General features: G+C 56.9%; 1 protein-coding gene across 4 annotated transcripts; it reads left to right on the top strand.

Moving 5' to 3' along the window:
* Positions 1–89: 89 nt before the first annotated feature.
* Positions 90–15,026, top strand: TMEM240 (transmembrane protein 240; the record flags this gene model as incomplete). Of its 4 annotated transcripts, none has more annotated exons than XM_080564526.1 (4): positions 90–4,530; positions 5,825–5,931; positions 12,126–12,334; positions 13,484–15,026. In XM_080564526.1, the coding sequence occupies 3 exons, from the start codon at positions 5,840–5,842 to the stop codon at positions 13,630–13,632; spliced, it is 450 nt and encodes a 149-aa protein (XP_080420652.1). In that variant the 3' UTR covers positions 13,633–15,026. The 4 variants fall into 4 exon arrangements, with proteins under 4 accessions (XP_080420652.1, XP_080420650.1, XP_080420651.1 ...); XM_080564524.1 differs by having other exon boundaries at positions 90–5,593; XM_080564525.1 differs by having other exon boundaries at positions 90–5,593; positions 5,790–5,931.
* Positions 15,027–23,492: the final 8,466 nt, after the last annotated feature.

Genomic DNA, 23,492 nt, shown 5'->3' with positions numbered 1-23,492 from the left:
TGATAGAAATTAAGAGCATCGAGTTAAAAGTGAAAACAAACTGAATTATTAGGCATTCTGGAGGTGAATGGTAAAGTGCCGCTGTTTAAAGGCAGGAGAAGATCTTAAAACCTGTTAAAGGAACCTGTGAAGGTGTTGGAGCGAATGAGGGCTGTGTGTTCTTTAGTACTTTGATAACTGGAGGCAACTTTTTAAACGTGCTAGAAGTGAAGTGGCACGAAATGGAGTTTGAATTGGCTTCTCTCATTCTCCCACTGACCTCTGGCATCTCACAAGAATTTTTCTTAAATGTACTGATTTCCCTATGCCCGAAGCTAATGCTTTTTCTGAATTTAGGGTGATGTTACCCAGCTAGCAGGCAGCTTTGGGTGCGTGTGTGGTTAGGCCTACAGCAATCCCACCTAACCTCTTTCAGTGAACACACTCGCATGTATTAAAAGGCATCGGTTCCACACCTCAGGGCTGCAAGTCCCTATCTGGAAGTCTTTGCAGTTGTGAATCCAAAGTCCGTTGAACCGGGCCCCCAGAGGCATCCTACACCTCGCTGCTCAGGCGGGGTGGGGTTGGAGGAGGTTTCAGCTCCCTTGTGGGGAAACCAAGACCTCTGCCAGCGCAATCTGGGTCCTGGCGAGTGTCCAAATGGGTCATTGCATCATCTGTGGGGTCCAGGAGTGTTTCATGTCCCCAAAATACCTGCACTCTTCTTCTTGGGTTAAAAATAGAGCAAAACTCCTGTGGAGAATGAATGAAGAGATCAGAGCGATCAGGGGCTGGGGAGTTGGAGCTGCGGTGAGGTGCGCAGAGTGTAGGGTTTGTGATTGGCCTGTCCTGTCCCATTTTGTTTCTGGAGACTCTATCTGAAGGATTTCATTCAGCGTCCTCTGCCTCTGTTCATTTGTCTGTCTGCTACCAGAGCTTGTTACCATGGGGATTCTTACAGCCCCAGGAAGAGGAGGATTCGGTAAGGATAGAGCTGCTTCACTTGATCCCTTTAAAAAGGTATTTCAAGCAAGGACGGTACTGAGTGTTTTGAGGAGAGTCCTTCCCTGCGCAGCATCAGGACTCAAGTCTTCACTTCGTGGCAAGGTGAAACCGAGAGTACGTTTGGAGATGGTTTTGATCTGTGACTTAATTCATCCTAAACAGAGCTCTGTTATTTTACAAAAAGGCAATAAAACACCAAACAGGATGATTTTAAACTGTTTCGTGTGTAAGCAGGTTTACAGAGGTGTCCTTTTTGTTAGGTAAAGATTATGCTTTTCGCATGTTGTTGTCTGGCACAGAATTCGGGTTGCTGTGGTGCTGAGGATGGTTCAGTGCAACCTCGTCGGCGCGCTGCGTCTTCACCAAACTGAAATGAGAAGCCTTCATCTGAAAACACGATGCAGCATGCAAGACGTGACGGAATTGTGTTTTCCATCCCAAATATCCTGTTCATAGGCAAAATCTCCCCTGGGAGCTGGCCGTTTGTCTCAGGCATTGGAATGCTTTCCAGCACCTCGACTTCGTTCATTTACTGGTGCGTGGAAGGATGCGTGACCAGGAGCCACCATCGTGGGCGAGTGTCCTGAGTGATCTGCAGGCCATGTCAAAGCTTTCCAGATTTGGGTGTGCAAAACTTGTTCCTCATCCAAAGCTGTTCTTATTCTAATTTAAAACTTCTCATTTAACTTACAGATTAAGAGAAAAATATGCATTTAGGTAGTTATTTTGTCTCCACGTGCTTCGTTTGCATTGAATTCCACAATGAAGCTGTCTATCTAGAAATTTGGGTCCTAATCTTGAGATATGGGGTCCTAATCTTGAGATATGTGTATTTATATATACATAAATATATGTGGGTATAAATAAAGCCTGGATAAACATGAGGCCAAAGTTATTTTCTGCGCTAAAAAGGAATTTTAAGACAATTTTTTGTTTAAGAGCAATGGGGAAAATAATATATTTTTCATTCACGAGCAGGGTGCCGTTCCACAAGCCTGACAAACGGCTGCAGGTTACGGGGTGAACCCAGAACAACAAGTTTTAAAACCGTGGGATTTCATTAGCCGAGACGCCTCCTCTCAGCGCTGCTGCTCCTGGATTACTCGCTGAGGCACGGCAGGGGAGGCTCAGCTGGTGGCTTCGCCGCGCGTGGTGCTGGTGCTGGTGGTGCTGGTGGGCTCCTCCCTGCCTTGCAGGTGCGGTGTTGCTCCTCACGATGCGCATCCATGCCGTATGATAGTCCGTTTGCAGAGGTGGCTCTAAAATGCAAATTCCTCCCAGTTCCTCCCCCGTTCCTAAATGCAGCGATTATGCTTTGTCAGCACCTCTCTCGCTTTCTTGACTTCTTGCGGCAGGCCATATTGATTGAAGAGCTGTTCCTACTGAAGCGTGGTCACAAGATTTTGCTCTCCTGCTGCCGTGAAGCTGCTGCTGCTTCCCGCGTGGGCAGGTCCTCGCCAAGAGCTCCCTGAGCTTCCACCTCTCGCCTCTCAGCCCCTTGCAGGTCCCACCTGCAGGGCACGGAGCGGTGGGGCCCTGGTTGCCAAGTTTCTAGTCTGTTTTTCCTTCTCACAAGTTACTTTTGGGTTCATGTCTGTCTTTTTCAAAGAACTTCATAATATTCATGGACGTTCTTTCCGTCAGAGCCATCGGCATGTCTTTCAAGCAGGTTCATGTAAGTAAAAAATGATAAAAGAGCCTTCAGACCGCGTTGGGTGGAGGAGAGCGCTCTTCCCTCGGTTCCGGCACTGCTGGATCTGCCTGCGCAGACATCGATGAGCCTCACAAGGTAGCTCCAGTGTGGCAGCCCAATGAATTTGTTGCTGGGCAGATTATCCAGCTTCAACGTTTATTTCTCGTGCATGTCGGAGCTTAGGAGAGGGTATCAAGGAAACAAGCAGGGGTGCTTGTACCAGCACGGGGGCACTGGCGAGAGCAGGGGAACAGAATAGCCTGGAGTGCGGGGAAAGGAGGACAGTGAGCATGTTCTTACACAGGAGAAGAAATTAAAAAGGAAAAAAAGCAATGCTGGCTCTGATTGTGCATGTTCTGACCCGTGTGAGCTCCACGGCAGCAGCCTGAGGTCTGTGCTGCTCCCAGAAGGAAAGTCGGGGATCCCCCAGCACGGCTGGTGGAAGCACGCCCGGGCTGTGCTCACAGGGCGACAAACGGGAGGAGGTTCCCAGGCAGGTCTCTGCTCTTATCCATCCCCAGCCAGCACTGCTGGGGGTCTAAGGATGTTTAATAAGCAAAAAGGGCCAGGTCTGCTGTACGTCCCCCAGCACTGAGAGGTAAGGAGGCCGGGTGGAAGATACAGCAGGTTGGCTTCACGCAAGGGGAGAGGTGGCCAAACCTTGGGCTTTGTTTTCGAAAACAAGCAGCTTACTTCTAGCTATATTAAAGCGATCGGGAAGAAGTTTAACAACACCCCCCCCCCCCCCCCCGTAAACTGTTCTGGTGGCTGTCCAAGCATCTCAGTCCTCATGTGAAAACAGAACGTCTTCACTCGGGAGGTACAAGGCCGCGTGGCTGGAGGAGGCGGCAGCAGCGCAGCATGTCGCGCCAGCTGCCGGAGGACGAAGCGGGGAGAGGAGAAGGAACGTCTGACCCTCCCCGGTGCCATAGCTCATCGCCTCGAGCGTGATGACTGGAGGTCACAAAGACCAGGAGCGTTTCGCAACGTTGAGATCTGTTCCCAAATTCTGCGATTGCGTCCGGCTGCTACTGTAAAGCCGCGCGTCGTCTCTACGCCTCTGCTCGCGGCCAGCTGCCTTCCCTCTGCATTGCCTCCACGGCGTGCTGGTGGCCAAAGCCAGCGCCCAGCTCAGCGCCCGGTGAAGGCAGCTCGGGGCAGGGGACTGCAGGGCACCCCGAGGGGCCGCGCGTGCCGGTGGCCGAGGTGCCCCCAGCCTCGCTGCTCCTTCGCGCGAGGAGCCCGGCTCGTCAAACGCTTCCCGCGGGTGGGTTCGTTAAAAGAAAAAAAAAAAACCTGCAATGCAATCTGTGCTCTAATTTGAGGACACCATTTAGTGATTTTAATTGTGTGACAGTATTTTGGTATTTTCAATACCCGGTAGTAGGTTAATGACTGTTCCTTGAAGAATGGAGTTTATGTAACACAAGTCATTACATAAGGAGGCTGATTGTGGCCTGAGGAGCAGAAGGAAAACAAATGGGCAAGAATGCGCAGCCCGGCAGAAGCAAACTCTAGGTTTTTGGCCCTGGGAAGCCCACAGGAGCGGTACTGGGGCCCCAGCAAGGTGAAGCCAACCTTGGGGGAGGCCGAGGAGGTGAGGGCAGCGCGCGCCACGACGTGACAGCCACCGAGCGGTGTTAGCGGTGGCCGTAAGCTCTTCCGTTCGTCCAGCCCGCACTGTCCCCGTACAAAACCAACCAAGCAACCCCAAAGTTATTGCCTGGCCACCCCGTTTTTTGCCTGGAAGAACCTACCCGCGGCCTGCGTCGCGCTGCCCAAAACACGGCCGGGCGAGATAACGCCATGGGAGACCGCGGAGCGCGACCTCCTGCCCGCACCTCGGATGCCAGGTTTGATGGAGGGGACGAGTCCCTCACGCTCCTTCTCCTCCTGCCAGGGCAGCGAGCGGGGCTCTCGCCCCCGCAGCCCCCTTGGGGACGAGCACGGGGGGGGTTCCCTGCGGAGCCCCCGGCCCCGGGAGCCCCCGAGGAAGACCCAGGGGGGCTCGGAGCGGGGCTGCTCCTCCGGGGGGAACCGGAGGGGGGACACCCGGCGAGGGTAGGGCCGCAGCAGCCGCCGCTCGCCGCCGATGAGCGGCTCGGGGAGCAGAAGCCTCCCCGCCGAGGTAAAGGCCAGGGCTGGGCGCGTCCCCCCCCTGCAGCATCCCCTCCCTGGGGGCTTCCAGCGGGGGCTTGGGGAGGGAAGGGAAGGGGAAGACGCGTTGCTTAGCGGTGCTGTTTTCCTTTTATTTTTTTCCCCTTTTTTTTTTTTTCCCCCTTTATTATTATCTTTTTTTTTTTTTTTTTTTTTTTTTTGCGCCGATCGGGAGGGGTTGCTTTTGGGGAGGGTCGGGGGAGAGGATGCAATGAGGCTCCCCCGGACTGGGTGATTTTTGCAGCTTGCCTCCTCCTCCCCCAGCCTCCCCCCGGCTCCGGCTGGCTGGCTCTCCAGTTGCTGCATGAAGGGCTGTGCTTGTGCCCGCTCCCGGAGCCGTGGCGCACCTCCCTCGGCTGCGCGGGGGAAGCGGATTTGGGATTCTTATTATCCTCAGCCTTATTATTATCATTTATTTTTGCCTGTCCCGTTCGTCCTAGGAAAAAAAAATAATAATAATCAAGATAATAATAAAAAAAAATATATAATAATAATAATAAAAAAGGAAAAAGCAATCGGGCAGGGCGAGGGAGCCCCGGGGGAGTGGGGGGTGTGCGGGGGGCTCCCCGCAGCCCCGCCGCCCCCCGCCGCACCGCAGCGAGCGCGATGCACCCCGGGCTGCGCGCTGCGGAATAGCGCGGCCGCCGCTCGCCCTCCGCGGGCTGGGGGCGGACGGACCCGACCGCCGGCAATTCCCCCTTGATGTCCATGAATGCAAACACCATGATTTTCATGATCCTGGGCGCCTCTATCGTTATGGTAAGAGATTTCGCTTCTTTCCCTCCCCTCCATTCCGCGCCCCCCCCCCCCCCAGCCCCGCGCTGTCCCTCAGCCTGTGCACCTCCGCGCGTGTGTGCATGTGTGCGTGCCCCGTTACACACCCCGGCTCTTTTCTTTATGACTGCTTCAGTCTCTGGCAATCAAACTGGAGTCAATGTTTTATTCCATCATCCAGAGTTGACCAGATGCCTTGGTTATGGGCTCTTACAGGCAATAGCTTGCTTGATGGACATGAATGCGTTGCTGGACAGATTTCACAATTACATCCTCCCGCATCTCAGAGGGGAAGACCGAGTTTGTCACTGCAACTGTGGAAGGTAAGTGGCCCGCGGCCGCTCTCCCACCTGGCCCCATCCCCTTCCCAGCCCGACACCCCGGGCAGGCGCGGGGAGGTGGTGGCCAGCGGCAGGGCGCCGGCTGCCTGGGCTCCCGTGTTTGCATTCCGGCCGTGTCTCACCTTCCCCGGCAGCTCCTGCATGCTCACGGGGTGTGTGTGTGTGGGGGGGGGGGGGGCTTGTTTGTTTTTCTGGAAGAAGAGTTTCCTGCGGGCCTGGAAGCCCGTTTTCCTTTGTGTGCCTGCGTGTGTACAGGCGTCTGCCAGCCCTTGGAAAGTGAGTAACTTTGATTTAACGCTTGGCGTTTTGCCTTAGGTGCCGCTGGGCCGCGTCGCTTCTCGGGGGGGGTTTGTGGGGCCTGGGGGGATCGGGGTGCGGAGAACCCCCAGGCTCTGTGTCCCGGAGGGAGTGCTGCTGCTGCCCAGGTGTCACTTTGAGGCTCCGTGATCTTCCTCCGGCTTTGGCTCCTCTATGGCTTCTCCCCCGAGAGAGCTGTGATGGTGCTGGACACAGCGAGGTCCGGTGGCCGGGCTGATCCTGGGAGCATTGGGGCGGCTTCTTGGCTGTGCCCAAGTTTAGGGCTGGATGGATGCCTGACGTGGCTGCTGGGCAACGCTGGAGTCCCCTAAAGTGGCACTGCTTTGTGCCATGGGCGATGCTGAGGTGCTCAGTGGGCTTCGGCTGCTCTGTGTTGGAGCCTGAGCGCTGGGTTTTGGGGAGATGAATTTTGGTCTTCTCCATAATCCCCGTCCTACACACCTGGAGGCCTCATCCCGGTGCCTGGCTGCCCGCTGCTGGGTGCAGAACCGCCCGTCTGCGGGGCCCACAGCTGGGCCAGCCCATGGAGAGCCTGGGGGAGCTCCCGGCCACGTCCTGCGCCTGCGCTGGGCTCTGGTCCTCTTGGAGCCGCTCTGGAGCCAGCAGCCTCCAGCCCCCCAGGCACCACGTCCCGCCGGCCTCCGCGCTGTGGGAGCCAGAGGCTGGGATGTGCAAAGCTTAACGGAGGGCCGCAGGGCGCTCGCCAAAGGTGGCCGTCACCTGCGGTTCCTCCGCAGATTCCCGTGGCAGAAGAGCAAGGAAGGGGCGAGCAGCACCTCCAGGGCCACGTGCGGCCGGACCAGAGCGATGTGGGGAGCCCCTAAATCCTGGCTCCTTGGGCACCTCTGTGCTAAAGCCAGTAGGGAAGGCTGTAGACCAAGTCCTCTTCTTTTCGGTAGGGATTGCCTTTTTCTTGGGTAGTTTTTTTTGGAGTCTTCTTGGTGTTTTTCACTTGTTTAAGAGTTTTCCTCTGCCTCTTCAGCCCATTTTTCTTTTGGCTTGCCACAGCTGTGCTCAGTGGTGGTGAAAATTGGATGTTGGTAACATACTTCAACATCGCTGGGAGCAGCTGGGCCGTGCCAGGTCTCACTGGTGTGGCTGAGTGTCCCCTGTGCCCACGGCCAAGGAGGTGGCAGGGCCACGGCACTCCTCGAGCTGCGTGGCTGCAGAGCTGCTGTTGAGGCAGATAAATTAGCCATGGCACTGTCCCCGGGCGTACTCAGGTCATTTCTTAGAATGACCTGAGTTCAAAACAGCTTCCAAACTGTCAAACACGGAGGCGAAAGGTGGAAGTTTACCAGTTACCTTAGGCGTGCAAGCGATGGCGCAGCCGTCACCACGCTCTTGAGCTCGGTGCTTCCTCTGGTTTGCAGGCGGCTGATGCCCAACGCGCCTCGGCCTCTTTGCAGCTGCCCCCGTGCTCTGAGCACAGCGCCCTGTTTATGCAGCCCCAGCCATCAGCTCTGGCCCAGGCGGGGACACATCCCAGAGCACAGCAGCACCAGGGCTTGGCAAAGGGCTCTTACCATGCCGATAATCAAAGGGAGACCTTGGAGGAGGGAGCAGGCACTGCTCGGCCTGCTGCGGGCTCTCTGGCCCACTTCACCCCTGCGAGACCCCAGGGAAAAAGCCCAGGCTTCAGCCTTGGGCCTCCCGTTGATGCTGGGGTGCCCTGGGCTGCCCGAAGCTCTGCACAGCGGGCGGGGAGGAACGTTTTGGTGGCTCTGGGCTCGCTGGGGTCACCCGACATGCTGGAGCCTCCTCAGAGGGCTCTCCGGGCTGTGTGAGGGCTGGGGTCCCTGCTGGCAGGCGGGGATCTGCCTTCCCCTGGGTTCCACCTGGCTGTGATGCCAACATCACATTTGACTCCAAGTGAAGGGAGTGCACCCTGCCCGCTTCTTCCCCCAAATCCCTCTGCCAGCCCTGCCCCATGGGGCGCTCGTCTCCTGCAGCTGGGGGCCGTGCCTTGGCTGCCCGTGTTCCTGAGCACTGGGCGTGCTGGTACAGGGGAGAATTCCTGGTGTTGAGACTTTCGGGGGAGAAAACCCAGCCCGTCTGAGGGGCTGATCGCGGCAGGGCTGGCCTGTGCCACGCATGTCCCCCTGGGGTCAGGTCAGCAGGGCTGCTTCAGGCTGAAGCTGTTTCTCGGCACCACCTGGCAGCAGCAAGGCGGAACGGTGTTCAGGCGAGGGTGACCCCACCATGCTGGGTGCTTTGTAGGGCCAGAGGGGAGCTGTGGCCTCTCGCTGGCTGCAGGAGGTCAGGGGGAGCTCGGGAAGGCTGTGAGGTGCCAAGCGTTTGGTGTCTGCCCATGGCTATGGGGCTTGGACACTGCCAGGAGGACCACGAGCTCACGGCCTGCTCTGCTGCCCGGTGCCAGGGACGGGTGGCCAAGGTTGGTGTGGCTGCTGGTCTGTGGTCTGTGGGGTGGTGACGTCCAAAGGGCGCCGAAGCAGAGGGCAGAGCCCTGCCGGCTGCTTGCCAAGGGAAGCTGGCGTGATGATGGTGCACGGAGCGAGAGCATCAGCACAGTGTCAGGGCACCTGGTGCTGATGCTGAGCCAGTGCTGAGCACCCGCTGGAGGAGAAGGGGCGAGGGCCGCATCTGAGAGCTGGTCCCGGTGCAGGGAAGTCCCCTCTGTCCCCGCAGATCCTCAGGGTGGCCACATCCCCGTGCTGGGGGGTCCCACCTCCTCGGGCTGCACCGGCTCCAGGGCCGCAGAAGCGTGGCGCTGCCCCGCTCCGAACGTCTCTGTCCCAGCCAGGAAAGAAAGGGTCCTCTCTGGAAGCAGGAGGCTGGCAGCGGATCAGGAGCTGGGTGATGTCATGCAAAGGAAAATCACCAAAGGGCGTCCGTGGCGGCCGGGTGAGTTGGGGAGAGCAGATGACACCTGCGTGGAGCTCAGACCCATCGCAGCAGCATGGGGCCTTGGGAGTTCCCTGCCTGGGACAGGGCAGGGACCTCAGGAGCTCGGCCTTGCAGCCTTCTCCTTGCCACTGACCTTCTGGGTGACCTTGGGCGAGTCTGTCCTTCCCAGGCAAAGTCTCCCAAGCAAAACCCGAGCACCAAGACGTGATGTTTTTGCTCTGTTTCTTCCTTTCCCAGCCACTCGAAACAAGTCCTTAAACCTCTCTGTCCCCAGATCCTCTGCGCTGGGAGGCTGGGGGTGCTCCTTGCCTGGCGCTGGAGACCACCAGGCCTCCCCTGGGCTCCCGGGAGCTGCTGCAGGGTGAAGGGTCCCAGGAAGCTGCTTTCACCGTTGCGGTGGTGCCACCCGTGCCACTGCAGACCGGCTGTGCTGGCCGTGCTCTGCGAGGAGCTGGGCTGCTTGGCATGTTTGGGGAGAGGCTGCAAGGTCAGGCAGGGAAGCAGAACGGCGGCTCTGCGCCTCCTGCAGCCCCTGTCACAGCGTGCCTTGGTGGCTGTGCCTCGGGGATGGCCAGAGAGGCAGGTTAAGCCTCGTTCCCCCCCAAAATCCTGAGCAGCAGTGCTTTTTGAAGGGCTCCAGTGCTGTGCCTGGGCTGCAGCAGGCAGCACGCTCGCAAGGTCACTGGAAGGGACATTAGCGCTTCGGGCAGCTCCGTAGGGAGACGTCCCAGGCAGGCTGGCCACGGCTCTGCTCCGGCACGGCCGCACTCAGGGCTTCGTGCACGGCTTGCCCAGGGGTGGAGGAGCTCTCCCCCATCACGAGGGCTGGGAAGGGGCAGGGAGGCTGCAGCCAGAGCGGATGTGCACAGCCACAGCCACTGCTCCCTGGGTCCAGCAGCTCCAGCTTCTCCCCGGGTGCTGCCTACCTGGGGACGGAGCAGCAAACCCAGTCCCCTTGCTTCAGGAGAGCTGATGCTGGTGACCACCAGCCCCTCCTGCTTCAGAGGGCGATCCCACACAGCTCCTTCCCTGCTCAGTGCCGTCAGTGGCCACACACGGCCGCGTTTCTGAGCACAAGGCTTGGCCAGAGGCACCAGCTCCCAGCGCTGCCTCCCTCCCTCCAGCCTCCCTGTCACAGCCTCTGCTGGCGTGGACCCCTCCTGCCCGCACCCACGCCGTGCTCAGCTCAGGGTGATGCCTTCCCTGCCTGGAGCCGGCCTCCAGAGCCATCCAGGCCACGTTCCAGTTTCCATTTCCCTCGGTGTGCGGTGGGGACCCTGGACCTCCGTGCTCTATTAATAACTCGCTGTGCCAATGCTCCGGTGCCTCCGGATCGCTCCTGCAATGTCCCCGGGGACTGAGCTGCAACAGAGAACTTCTGTAGGGCTGTCCCTCTTCTCCACCCCTCTGAAGTCACTTGGCTTTGGGGACAGAGCCCCCTGCACGGAGAAGGGGACACAAAGGAGTGCCAGGCCCCTGCTGCTGCCTGGTGCCCGGGACAGGGCTCCCTGGAAGCCACCTCAGGCACAGAGAGGGGTCAGCGGCAGGAGAGGGCCCGTGCTTGCTGTGTGAGGGAAGTTTTCTCCTCTCCACCCCAAAGCTGGCTGCGGTAGCGATGCTCTGCATGGGCGGGCTTGTGGCAGCTCTGGGTTGTGACATGGCGTCACAGAGGGGATGCAGGGCAGCTCCCCTTGAGACACTCGAGTTCCCGGGCATTTCAAGGAGGCCACACTTGTGGAGGTGCTCATGGACTTGGTCCCCAGGCTGTTTCCGTGCTGCAAGAAGCAAAAGGGAGCAAGCTGAGGACCTGCCAGGTGTCCCTGGTGGTGTGTGAGGCTTGTCTTCCCCTCCTGCACAGCTGCTGGGCCGTGTCCCTGAAGTCAGCGGGAGCCCTCCCGTCCATGAACAAGCTCCCTTTTGGGAGCCCTCCCTCACACAGCCTCTGCTCCCTGCCTGGTGAGGGAACATCTAGCTGGGCATCGCGGCCTTCCCCCTGCCTCCTGGCACCAGGAATGGCCCCGGCCCCACAGGCCCTGCTCTGCAGGGAGCTGGTGCCTCTGGCGCAGCCGCTGCGGAGCCGAGGGCTGTTTTCGGTAGGTTCCTCTGAGCAGAGGTTTGTTTGTGTAAATATTTGGACGTTTCTCAGGCGTGATTATCGAGCAACCTGCACCTCATGCATATTCAGAGGCCTCGGGGGATCGCCTCCTCTCCCGCGCGCGGTGCCTGCGGGTGCTGCGCTGGGGGTGGCAGGGGGCAGCGCCGGGGGGGGCTGAGCTGCTGAGCACCCGTCCCTGCGGCAGCGCTGGTGGCACACCCTGTGCAGCACCGGGACGGCTGTGGGGACCCTACATGTGCTGAGGGACCTGAACGGCTGAGGGAAACCTGCGTCCCCCAGTCACGCAGTGAGGGACCGTGAGGCCATCTTGGACCTCACGGGTCTCTCTGTCAGGATGAATTTAAGGCTGGCTTTTTGGTGCCTCCTCCATGGCTCCGGTGTTCTCTGCTCTGGTAGGTGGGAGATGTGCTTCTCCTTGTTCTCTGGGCCTGCTGGGACCCCTGCGAGGCCGCGTGTGGTGGCCACACGCTCGGAGCCTGTGTGCTGTCAGGAGCGAGGCCTTGCTGACCTCTGCCACCGCGCGGACGCTGCGCTGCCCTCCGTGCCCCTGGGGAGCGACCGCTGCAGCCTCGGGCTGTCCCCGGCACGGTCTGCGGTGTTACAGATGATGAGCTTGGGCACAGGCAGCCTGTGTCAGGAATGCAACACGAGCTCCAGGCTCGGGGATCTGGGCTTTGCTGCTTCGTTTTCTGCCAGTTCTTCTGCTAACGTGAGCACAGAGTGCCAGACAGCACTGCTCGTCCCAGGGATGTTGGTGGGACAGCAAAGGAGCAGTGTTCAGCCAGCCCCCGGCCACAAAAGGCAGGTTCTGGATGGAAAACGTACTCTGCTCTTCTCCTCTGATGCTTTTCCCTGTTTCTGTTCCCTGCAACAGGCATCACGTCCATTACGTTATTCCGTATGATGGGGATCAGTCAGTGGTGGACTCCTCGGAGAATTACTTTGTGACTGACAATGTAACGAAGCAAGAGATTGATCTGATGCTGGGACTTTTGCTGGGCTTTTGTATAAGCTGGTTTCTGGTCTGGATGGATGGGGTTCTCCACTACGCGGTGCGAGCCTGGAGAACCAGCCGGCGGTATGGTAAGTGCAGCCCCGCGGGCCTTGTAAGGCTGAGATGTTGGGCACCAGCCTCCCGGTGTCTGGTTCTGGTTGATCCTTGCGGGTTTGGCACAGCCGTATCCCATCCCAGCCCTCTCCTGTGGGCAGGAGTGTTTAGGTGGGAGCGGGCACCTGAGGAGCCTGGAGGGCTCCACGCTGGAAAGCGTGAAGCAAAGGGGTGCGTGATGGGGAGCTGCAGGCTGGCAGCCTGTGGTTGTATGTCTGCACAGGTGGGCAGGGTATGTCCAACTTGCACAAAATCTGGATTTTCTTGTGCACACAGTTTGCAGCCAGGCATGTGTGTATGCAGTGGAGCCTCGTGTTGTTTGTAGGAACCTGAGACAAAGTGATGGCAAGGGCAGATGCTTGTGTTGCATCAGGGCCACATCAGCAGAGGTTTCCCCATCTCCATCACTGTTCCAGATGTGCCAGGTGTTTTCAGCCTTGGATGAGTTAGCTCAGCATCCTAAGCCAGCACCCTGAGGATGACCAGCACGTGCAAGCCTTGCTCCCTCAGCCTCCCATCCTGTGGGCTTTTGCTGCTGGAGGGGGAAAAGGCAGAAATGCTATTAAAAATAGTGAATGGCTTGGCATCCTGTTCCGTAATCGGTGTCCCTGTAAATCACACTCTAACTCTGAGCGAGGGTGTCTGTTAAACTAGAACGTAGAGGAGAAGGAAAGTGAGTATCGGGAAGATTTATCTGTAAAGCTATAAGAAATTCTAATTAGGGAAGCGGACTGACTCTTTCTAAAAACTCCAATCAAAACGATATTAATTTCTCATTAGCCTTCCCTAATCCCTGCAGCCTGCTCGAGCAGTTCCTGAAGCGGGGTTGTCTGTGCCACTGGCATTTCCCCAGCCGAAGGCACAGTCCCTGTGTGCCCTGCTGCCTGCCCAGCGCCAGGTCTGGGAGCTGAGTCTCCATCCTTGGAGAGCCTCAAAAGCCACCTGGACGTGGTGCTGAGCAGCCTGCTCCGGGTGGACCTGCTTGAGCAGAGGGTTGGACAGGATGGACTCAAAGGTCCCTGCCAACCTCAGCCGTGCCATGGTTCTGTGAGAGGTCAGGCAGGAGAACGTGGGTCTCGGCATTCCTGTAATATCTCATCTTCCTTCTCCTTTCTGCCTTCCAGACAATTCCTGGTCTTGGATTCCAAAATTTTGTAACTTAAAGGAGTTCAGAAAACGTCACCACAGGCAGTACGAGGAGGCGACTGGGAACATGGTGCACATCAAACAGAAGCTGTACCATAACGGGCACCCCAGCCCGCGGCACCTCTGAGGAATGCCTTCTCCTCCAGGGACTGCAGTGAGGTTTTAAAGAGGACTTTGCTCTTCTTCCAGGGGAACAGCTCCTAGTTTGCTCCTCTATGGAAGCCAGCCGAGGACATAATTTTATTTATCCATCCTGTGTGTCCCTGCGGCACGCCACGATGCACAACTAAGCCAGTCCTGGATGCTACGCAGCCAAGACATTGCACTGTGTTCCACATTTTATTGTCAGACTTGTGTATATATGTAAAAAGCAGACAAACAAAAACAAACAAACAAAAAACAAGAAAAGAGATTTGCATTATACTTTCAACCCCCTTTTCCCGGCATTCACGGCTGTCCTGCACATCCAGCTACCCTACGGGGAATGTTGGCCGAGGGTATGGAGGTGGGACAACACGAAGAAGATGCAGTTTCTCATCCGAGAGCTAGAAGTCCCCCGTTTCTTTGGTCCTTTGGTTTGGTTTTGCTCTGCTCTGTTCCTTCGTTTGCTAGAATGGTACCAGGTGTGGATGGGGCCTCCTGCCAGCTAGCTGGGAAGGCAGGGTCCCTTCGCGTTGGGTCGTGCCTCTGGGCATTGCTGTGGGTGAACGAAGTCCTGGGAATATATAACGGAGTTGTTCTTTGCATTGCTGTGCGCTGAAACCTGCCTTAAGCAAGCCAAGAAATCTTCCTACCAGGGAAGCAGCACCATGGGGGGTCAGCCCATTCAACCGGGCTGCTTCACACCACTTTTGTGTTGGTGGCACCTTGCTGGTGTTCCTCTCCGGGGTTAGAGAGGAGCTGATCAGGAGTTGCTCCTGATGGAGAAGTATCTGGAGCTGAGTGGCGTTAGACCTGGCCTGCACCCCGAGCCCCCCTCAGCTGCATAAAGCACGTAGCAGCGAGCTGGGCTTGGCTGGAGGAACACGGCGATGCGGGCCCGGATCCAAACTCACCTGCCATGTCAAATGCCCCGGTAACAGCTTAAGTCAAATTATGAGGATGTTCCAACATGTTTTATGCCTTTGCTTCCCCTGGTCGCAGCTTAGGTGCGGGTTTCAGTGTAGTTATCAAGTGTCCGAAACCACTCTCTGCGTCCAGAGACCTCCTGAAGAGCTGCCCGAAGGAGGGCTGCTGGAGAAAGGTCTCAGGCACCATTGTGGTGATGTCTGCATCCCAGAGCACGCTGAAATCTGTTGGGGGAGAGGCAAAAATGTACCAGGCAGTGTTGGTATGGTCCTGCTGCTTGCAGGGGCAGAGGGAGCGAGGAGGGCAGGAGGGAGGGAGGGTCTGGACCCAAGAAGTTCAGGTGGTGGCCCTGCATCCCACTCATTTCTCCTTTGTTCCTCATTTTGCATTGAGCGGGCTTGTGTTGAAATGGGGAAAACATCCAGAATGAAAGGATGATGAGCGTTGTCAGAAGCTGCTGGTTTGTTCTCTGAATCCCTTGGCTCTGCCAATGGCCTCCTGTTGTTGGTTGCAATGTCTGTGGGGGGAAAAGGGCACAGTGACCCCCGTCTCTCTCCTCCGTTCCCCAGCTTCTCTGCCTTTTTTTTTTTTTCCTATGCCCAGGATCAGTTTTATTATTTACAAGCCCCGAAGCTGGCCAAGAGCCACCCACAGCTGCTCTCTGCCATTCCCACCTTTGCTGTTCCAGGTGCCTCTTGTCTCGGCGTCCCAGTCTCTGTCTGGGCCTAACTAGTTGCCCAGTCTGTACTCGTGTCTGTCTGCTTGACCGTCTGTCATTCAGGACTTCCACGACGTCTGCAGCCACCTGTTAGCCTCCAAGGAATGACTTTTTTTCCTTATGCAGCTCCTTTCCAAAAGACACAAGGCTTCACGGTACGAGCTTTGTGCGTTTAACCCTAGGGGCGCATCCTGCAGCGGCAGAAGATGCTCACCTCCGTGGGGTGCTGGTGCCAGAGAGCTGGCCAAGCAGCTGCTGCGTTTGCCCTTGTGTGCTGGCACACGTTCAGCTGACAGCAAAATCTGGGCACTGCGTTATCCAACAGGTTCATGTCACGGACACGTCTTCAGCTCTGAGCTGAAGATGGGGCAAGGTTTTGCAGGGGAGAGAGTTCCATCGTGATAAGGAAAAATGCTGAGTCTTTGGAACAAGTTACGGGGGAAAAAATAAAACCAAACCAAAACAAAAAATACCTTTAAATAATCTTTCTATCTGGTGCATCCCACAAGAGAGGCTTAAGGCAGTGATCTAAACTCAGACTGCATTGAATGTCTGGCTTTGCGCTGCTGTAGCAACAGACCGTGGTTGAAATATCATTAAATAGGAAACTTACAGCTGGAGAGAGTGAAGTGACAGCTCACATGGGTCAAGTCTGATCCACACCAGAATTTCAGAGAAAAAAGACGAGGCCCTGGAAGAGAAAAAAAAAAAAAAAAAAAAAGGTGTCCATGGTGCATTTTCCCATGGTTTAAGAACAGATTTTTCTAATCTGCTGCGGCTGCAGCTATCACTGTGTGAGCCTCTCTTTTGTTTACATTTAGTCAAAAAACAAAACCAAAAAAATACTCTCAGTGCAATCAGATTTACTGGGAGCAATTCACTGCTCTTCAATCCATTGAAACCAGCCCCCTCATAGATCAGGGTTCAGGACACGCGAAACCAGCGGGGTCACCCTGGGGAGGCCATTGATGCTCCCCCTTAATAAAAAAGGGGCGAAAATGCCTTCCCGTGCAGTAAGGCCAGGCCCTGCTCCTGACCCAAGAGATCTGGTGCATCTTTTGTGCAAGGGCGATCTCGAGCAGCCAGCACGAGGGGCACGAGGAGCTTTGATCCCAGGAAGCTCCTGCAGATGTGATCCTGTGGGGCAGGCACCAGCCCGTGCCCGGCGCTGGGACGATCCCCCGAGCAGCTCCTGCTCACTCCGTGCTCGAGACGAGCGCTCCTGTCTCCATGTCCCCCCGTGTCCTCGTGAGGTGTGAGCCTCGCCAGCGATGTCGACGTCGTGGTCTCTCGTCCCTCTGCCCCCGTGAGGTCGCTACCGTGAAGTCTGCTGTTGCTCCGCCTCCTTTCCCCGTGCATGTGCTCGTTTTGCTTTCGTCTGGGTGTGGGGGTGTTTTCCCCTCGTTTAATTGTCTGAGGTGTACTAGTGTTGACTTGTTTGTCGTTCTCTTGCCTCTGATCCAGTTCTTCAAGAAACAAAAACCAGACCGAAACGACAACAACAACAAACCAAAACCCAGCAACAGCCCCAAACGAAAAGGGTTCAGCTAGGGAGAAAAGCGACTTCGGCATCAGGGAGCTGGCACAACAAGGTCAGGACGTGCGCGCCACGTCCCAGCGCTCGTCCGCCAGATGCTTTGAGGGAGGCTTCTGCAGCACCGGGCGGCGGGGGGAATTCTGCGCCGCCTCAGGAGGGGATATTTTTAGAGCAGAGGCAGCACTTGAGTCTGTACGTGACGATCCTCCAGAGCTGGGATTGGCGCTGGAAATGTTCTCCTGCGGTTTTGGTGCCATGAGCCCGGGCCTGGCCGCCGGCACGCAGACGGGGTGCGTGGTGCCGGCTGGGCTCTGCTGGGAAGGGGAGGTGTGGAGAGGCAGGGGGGGGGCACGCAGGGGCTGGTGCCAGCCGTCGTGTCACCCAGCAGCTGCTTCCCAAATTCGAGCAGCCGCTGTCCAGCACTGTTGGATAATCCCTTGTTGGACCTGTTGGAGGTCCCTGGGGGCAGTGAAATGTCAAACCCAGCCTGTGGGCCTACGGGAAGCGGGGAGGGGGCAGCCAGCAGAGTTTCACGTTGCCACAAGAGAGGGAAAGGGAGAGCCCAGGGCCACCACCGGTGGGATTTCAGGTGGGGCCAGAGCAGGCCCAGAGCCTGCAGCTGTGGCACAAGGCGAAGGGCCCTTCCCTCTGAGGAACATTTTGGGAAGGAGGCTCCTGTGGTACCTGGTGCTAAATGCCGTGTCCCCTTCCCTCTCTGCTAGCCCTCGAACCAGCCAGGGATGGTGCAGGACGCATCTCCTGGCCCATCAAGTGTCTGGCAGCATCGACCTGTGGGCTGTAGGAGGGCAGAAGAGAGCCCAGAATCACGTCCCAGGCCTCACAGGACGATGGGGTGGTTTTAGTCACGCTCACTGCTGGGCTCTACCTCGTTTTCCAGCTGCACTCAGCTGGGAGAGGAGAATGCCCGATAAAAAAGGATACTAAAAAGAGCCACTAAGATGATGAAGGGAGAGGAGAATCTCTCCTGCGAGGCCAGGCTGAGAGTTTCTTCATCCTGGAGAAGAGACGGCTGAGGGGTGATACTCACACACAGAAATACCTGAAGGGGGGCGCGGAGGGGACAGAGCCAGGCTCTTTCCAGCGGTGCCCAGGGCCAGGACAAGAGGTGACAGCCACAAACTGGACCATGGGGGGTTCCCTCTCAACGTCAGGAAGCCCTTTGGTCCTGTGCGGGTGCCGCAGCGCTGGCACGGGCTGCCTAGAGAGGCTGCGGGGTCTCCTCGGACACCCTCAAAAGCCATCTGTATGTGGTACAGACCAGCCGGGCGGTCCTGATCCAACCTCATCCCCCCGCTGGGCAGCACCACTTCCCAGGGAGAAGGGAGGACCGTGCTCAGCCTTCACTGCCCCAAACGGAGGCTGGAGGCTTCCAGGTGCTGAGTGACCCGGGGAGACCCCCCAATCTCACCTCAAACTTCGCTTCCAGCCAGCTTCCCCGCAGCAGTTTCACACCCAGCAGGGCACCGATGATGTGGGGGTTGAGCACGGAGGAACCGCGGGGTTCTTCTGTGTCAGGAGGGCTTTGAAGGTAGAAGCAGGCAACAGAAGCTCCCAGAGCATCTCTTAGAGGTAAAAGGCAGAAGTACTTCTATTATTAGTGCATGTGGTTGAAGCAGAAAGACATTTGGGCAACAAGTGTTTACCCTGAGCATGCAGGTGAAACAGATGTGTCTTCCAGTGACAGGGGATGGGATGTAGAGTAGGGGACAGGCACGGTGGAAACGTTGCTCTTACAGCCAGGGCACTGTGGGATGGGAAGGGACAGGGGACTGGTGGTCCTACCGTGGGATGGAGCAAAGGCGAGGTGTCCGCTCAGGCCAGCCCAGGTCACTGCGGTGCCAGGAGGGCATAAAGAAGCAAGTGAACGTAAAAAAAAAAAAAATAGAATAAAATGCCAGGCCTGTGACCTCTATGCACATGGGCTGCTGGAGCCAAGGAGAAAGAAGCAGAGGAGTGGGAAAAGGTGGGCAGGGAAGGAGCTGCTCCGCAGCGTGTCCGGGCTGCCAGCTCGCCGCGAACCGGCCGTGTGTTCATCTGTGTGCGCTGTGCTGTGCTCGCTGCACGGAGCCGGTTCCTCTAACCAAGCACCTCCCGCTCACCTGCACGCATCCCTTTCCCGTGGGGGTGCTGGTTTTCATCCCTGGGGCTTCCACGGGGAGGTGATGCTGGGACCGTGGGGTTGCGCCCTGGGCTCCCTCAGCTCGCACGGACCAGGGCAGGGCAGCTTAGGAAGACTTTTTTGGGAGTGCTCTGCAGCGAGAACACAAGAGCAGAACCCAGAGTGCTGTTTTCCCTGATTGTTAATCCTTCTTTCCTTTTTTTTTTTTTTCAAACCCCTTTTTGCATGCATCAAACAGGGAGAGGTACACCGTGAGTCGATGACAACAGAGAGATTGCACTCTGCTCTGAGTCCAATCCTAGAATAATCTCTACTGTGGGTGAAAAGCAATAATGGCTAATTTTTTATTAAACACACCTGCACGGGTAGATGTCACCCGTAGTTCGTTCTCTCCAGCGGCGGCAGCGCTGTGCCTGAGCTAAGGGAGGTCCCGGAGCAGCTGGAGGCGCCGAGAGCTTGGGGTGGGGGAGGCAGCAGAAAAAGCACACTGTGATTTAATTTGGGTCAACGAGTGAGCGTAAATCAGCCATTCCTTCCCTTCCAGTAATATGTTTGTACAGTAGGTGACCAGTTCCACTCCGGAAACTAAGCCCGTCCTTTGCTGTTTGTCAGTAAAATATTCTTTTTGCATGTTTTGCATCCGAGTGGTTTTTTTTTTTTTCCAACCCTTTGAATGGAGTGGGATGGAAGGGCAGGGGGCTGAGCGAGGAGACGGGGTGCAAGTGTGGCTGCAGTGGGGTGGGAGAAAGCTGGTCCGTGGAGAAGGGCTGCGCGATTCCCTGGATTATGTGGCACAAGAGAGGAAAATGCAGGCAGGGAAATGGGTGTTGTCATGGGCCTGACAGCAGCATAGGCTAAAAAATGGCCTGGAACGGGGAAAAACGGTCTGACTTGTGCTGGGGTGAGAATAATTGGAGATGGAAGAGCTGGAGGACTGCCTGGGGACTCCTCTGGGCCGCCCAGGTGCTGCTCCCCTCTGCACATCTTGTAACGTGACCGTGGCGTGGAGCCTGGTAGAGCTGCTAGGGCTTCGTGCCAGGGAATGCCGTGTCCTGGAAGACATCACCAAGATTTGGGAAGGCTGTGCACCCCCAGGGAATCGGGGGAAAGAGGAATTGAGGCAGCAAGGATTTGCCATCCCAGGCCGTTCACAGCAGGAGCTGAGCCGTACCTGCCCTTCACCATGCACCCAGCCTCTGCCGGGGCTCGCTGGAAGAGGTGCTGAGCAAAGCAGCCTGGTGGCAGAAGTAAATACTCGGCTGGATGGCATCTGAGACTAGATAGATGACCACATTATAAATCTGTCTCCCAGCTGTAATGCCGAAGCACAGAGAAGGCGTTTCAGCTGGCAGTGGCAAAGATGGGGAGTGATGGATTGCTTGCTAATCCATCTGCTCTTAGATTTGCTCTCCAATACGAAATACTATTTTAATAAAGTGCCATTAGCTCATAACTCACCCCGTGTCACGGATAGGAGATAACCTCAGCCTGGGGTTGCCAGCCTCTCTCTTTCCCCGTGCGGAGTGCTAACAAATAGCTCGCTGGGTGCCACCTCCGCGGGGCCATTGCTCATCCCGCGGGCTGGCAGCACACCAGGCTTCCTGATTTTGTAAAATGCCCGGCGTTTACACCTGTGACGAGGCAGGAGCCGGACAGCGCCCGGTGGCCTTTGTGCTCCTGCCCCGTTGCACTCCCTGTGAGCAGCCGGTGGCAGCCGGTGCTGGGACACGCCGAGGAAGCTGGCTTGGTCCAGCAGCCCCCCTAGCACGCGATGAGAAGGAAGGAAGAGCAATGTGTGAGTGTGAGAGAGCACGGCTGGAGCTTTAATTCCCGCGGAGATGCAGAACGAAGCGCCAGCCCTGACAAAAGCAGCACCTCCAGGCCTGGCACCTCCGGCTGCTGCAGGCTGGTGAGGACACAGCCAGGCGGCCGGGGACCTGCACAGTGAGCCACGAAGCCTCTCAGACACAGGTCTACCAGGGGGCTATGGCAGGGGAATACACGCAGAGAATAAAAGTGAGCCCCAAAGTGGTCAGCTCCTGGGATTTCCACTCGCTCCAGGGCTGCACAAAGGCCTGTGACCCGTTCCTGATGAAGCCTGGAAAGCACATCAAGGAGGTGGAGACACACAGGACCAGGCTTTCATCGAAGCGTAGACCCGAGTTCCCCAAAGCACCCAGCTGTTCCTCACGCCAGACCCTCTCCATCCATTTAAAGACCACGCAGCGAAGCTCAGGTAAGGACTGGTGGCAGCCGAGGCCATTAAAAGCCCTTAAAAACCTCACTGGGATGTTTTCGTGTACCCGTGCAAAGTGAGAACCCGTGGGTCAGCCCCGGCCTTGCTACCAGAGCCTGCTCCCAGCCCGTGCTCTCCCAAGCCTGCGACACACCAGGACAGCACAGCACAGCGGCACGGATCAGCGCTGCGTGAGGAGCTCTGCCGTCCCCCCGCGCCGCGCAGGAACCCGGTGCAGGCTGAAGGAGGAACCGCGCGAAACAGCTGAGGCAGCAGCTGCTCTCACACACCTCTTCAGCAGGATTCTCCTCCCAGAAATTTGTATCAGCAAAAGCGCAATCAGCGTAAGGACGAGGCAGAGTGGCTTTTTTTTTTTTTTTCCTCCCCTCTCAGCTCCCTCTGTGCTTCGTGGAGGTGGTTATTGAAGGGAGGAAAAGTATCGAAGGTGGAAGCCACAATTCAAGGTTTAGTTGCACGTGAGCAGACCGCTCCGTCACCTAATTCATTAGCAAGGCTTTTTTAGCTGACAGCGGCTCTGCTTACCTCCCTTCCATCTCCCGGGGCTTAGCAGAAAGATAATTCTAGTGAAAACTTATTAGGCTGAGGAGAGCCTAGAATAGCTAATTCCCCAGTAAATCAGTGGTCTGAAGTACTGCTACAGCTAGGCTGAAGGAGGGAAAAAAATGACGTTCAAGTTTATTTCAGACATTCAGTACATAAAATAAATGGTTTCCATTTAGGTGGTGATTCCTCCCTCCCCGTAGCCTGGGCCCACGCTGGTGCTGTAGGACACCTGGCCTTACCAGCTCCTGAAATGCAGCTTCCAGTTCTCCCTTGGCATCCGGGGAAGGTACCAGAGAACCATTTTGAGAGCTGGCAGCCCAGGGCAGCGAAGGGTGGCAGCCTCAAGCACTGTTTGCTTCCCGGTGCCCCACGAGGCCGCCAGCCTCGAGGCCCTGGTGAGCAGCTCCCGGGCCGTGTCAGTCCGCATCTCTGCGAGCTCAGAAACAAGCACCAGCGAAATGGGCGCAGCTGAGGCTGCTGTCAGTTCCTGTCGGAGGAGAACATCTCAGCAAGGTACTCAAGGGCACAGAATTAGGTCAGACAAATGTGCTTGCACAGCGGAGTTACAGAAGGGGACTGGGAGCGGAGCAGAGTTCAAATCCAGTTCAACCTCGGAAAAAACATCACAAGATTTTCTGACCTGCCCGTTATAGGTGCGCAGACAGACCAAATGTCATCTGGTCAGGACAGGCTTGTCTGCATGATTTGCCAATGGCGCGTTTCTCCGTTGTTCCAGAAATGAAGCAAGACTCACACGGCAACAGCAGCTTGGTGGCAGCAGCCAGTAGGAAAAAAAAAAAAAAGCCCCGCTCCCATCTCCCTCCCTTCACACCCCACTGGAGATGTTTGCACACCAGATAGCCTCACTAAGCCTTGCCTACTCACCCTGAAGAGAGAACTGAGAGACCTGGGGGGGGAAAAAATACCCAGGGCTGCTCCCAGACTAGCTCTAGCAGCAAGTGCCTGGCTGGAGAAAGCAAACAAAGCCCTGCGGGCTGTACGGCCTGAACAGACACAGAAGCTGGGGAGCAGCAGCTCCTGCTGGAGATCAGTAACGCCTCAAGGGCTGTCTAGCATCTTGAGTGGTGCTTTCAAGTCCCGGTTGCTCCAGTGCAGGCCCGCTAACCCTCAGTGATCCAGGGAGCGTGTGTGGTTATTAAACAAAGCCACACTGGAAGAGGATAAAAGCTCTTGGGCTGGGGACGCTCAGTGCTTCGGCACAGAGGAGTCAAGCTCCGGAGCTTTTATTCCCTGGGGATGCAGCAGTGCAGGCTGGCTCTGCTGCCACCCTGCAGGAGGCCGAACATGGACCACAGAGAGCAGCCAGGCCGTGCAGCTGCATCACAAGGAGAGTCCCAGTGCTTATCAACCAACCCACGGCGCAGCAGCAGCTTTTCCCGAGTGCTGACCCCGAGCTAACCAGGTGCAGCTGCACATCCCGTTAATGTGCCTCTGTAACACAGAGCGTGAAGGGGTGACAGCAGGAGAGGAAGGAGAGATGCCAGGCAGAGATATGAGCAAGGAAGAGGCACGTCCTGGGCAAGATGCAGGAAAAAGAGGAGAAATACCTCTATGTTGGAGCATAAGCCCAGTTTAAATACACAGGAGCAGAAGGGCTGGACGGGCCCTGTGTGCCCATAGGCCTGGGTCACCAGGACAGCCCAAACCAGCGTCAAATGACCAGGAAGGATGGGGAGGTTGTGGAGTTTGGGGGCTCTTTAGCA

The sequence above is a fragment of the Anser brachyrhynchus genome, assembly GCF_964034855.1.
Source record: "Anser brachyrhynchus genome assembly, chromosome: 21".
Classification (NCBI taxonomy): Eukaryota; Metazoa; Chordata; class Aves; order Anseriformes; family Anatidae; genus Anser; species Anser brachyrhynchus.
Note: the sequence above shows the minus strand (reverse complement) of the source record. Positions and strands in the feature narration are given on the sequence as shown.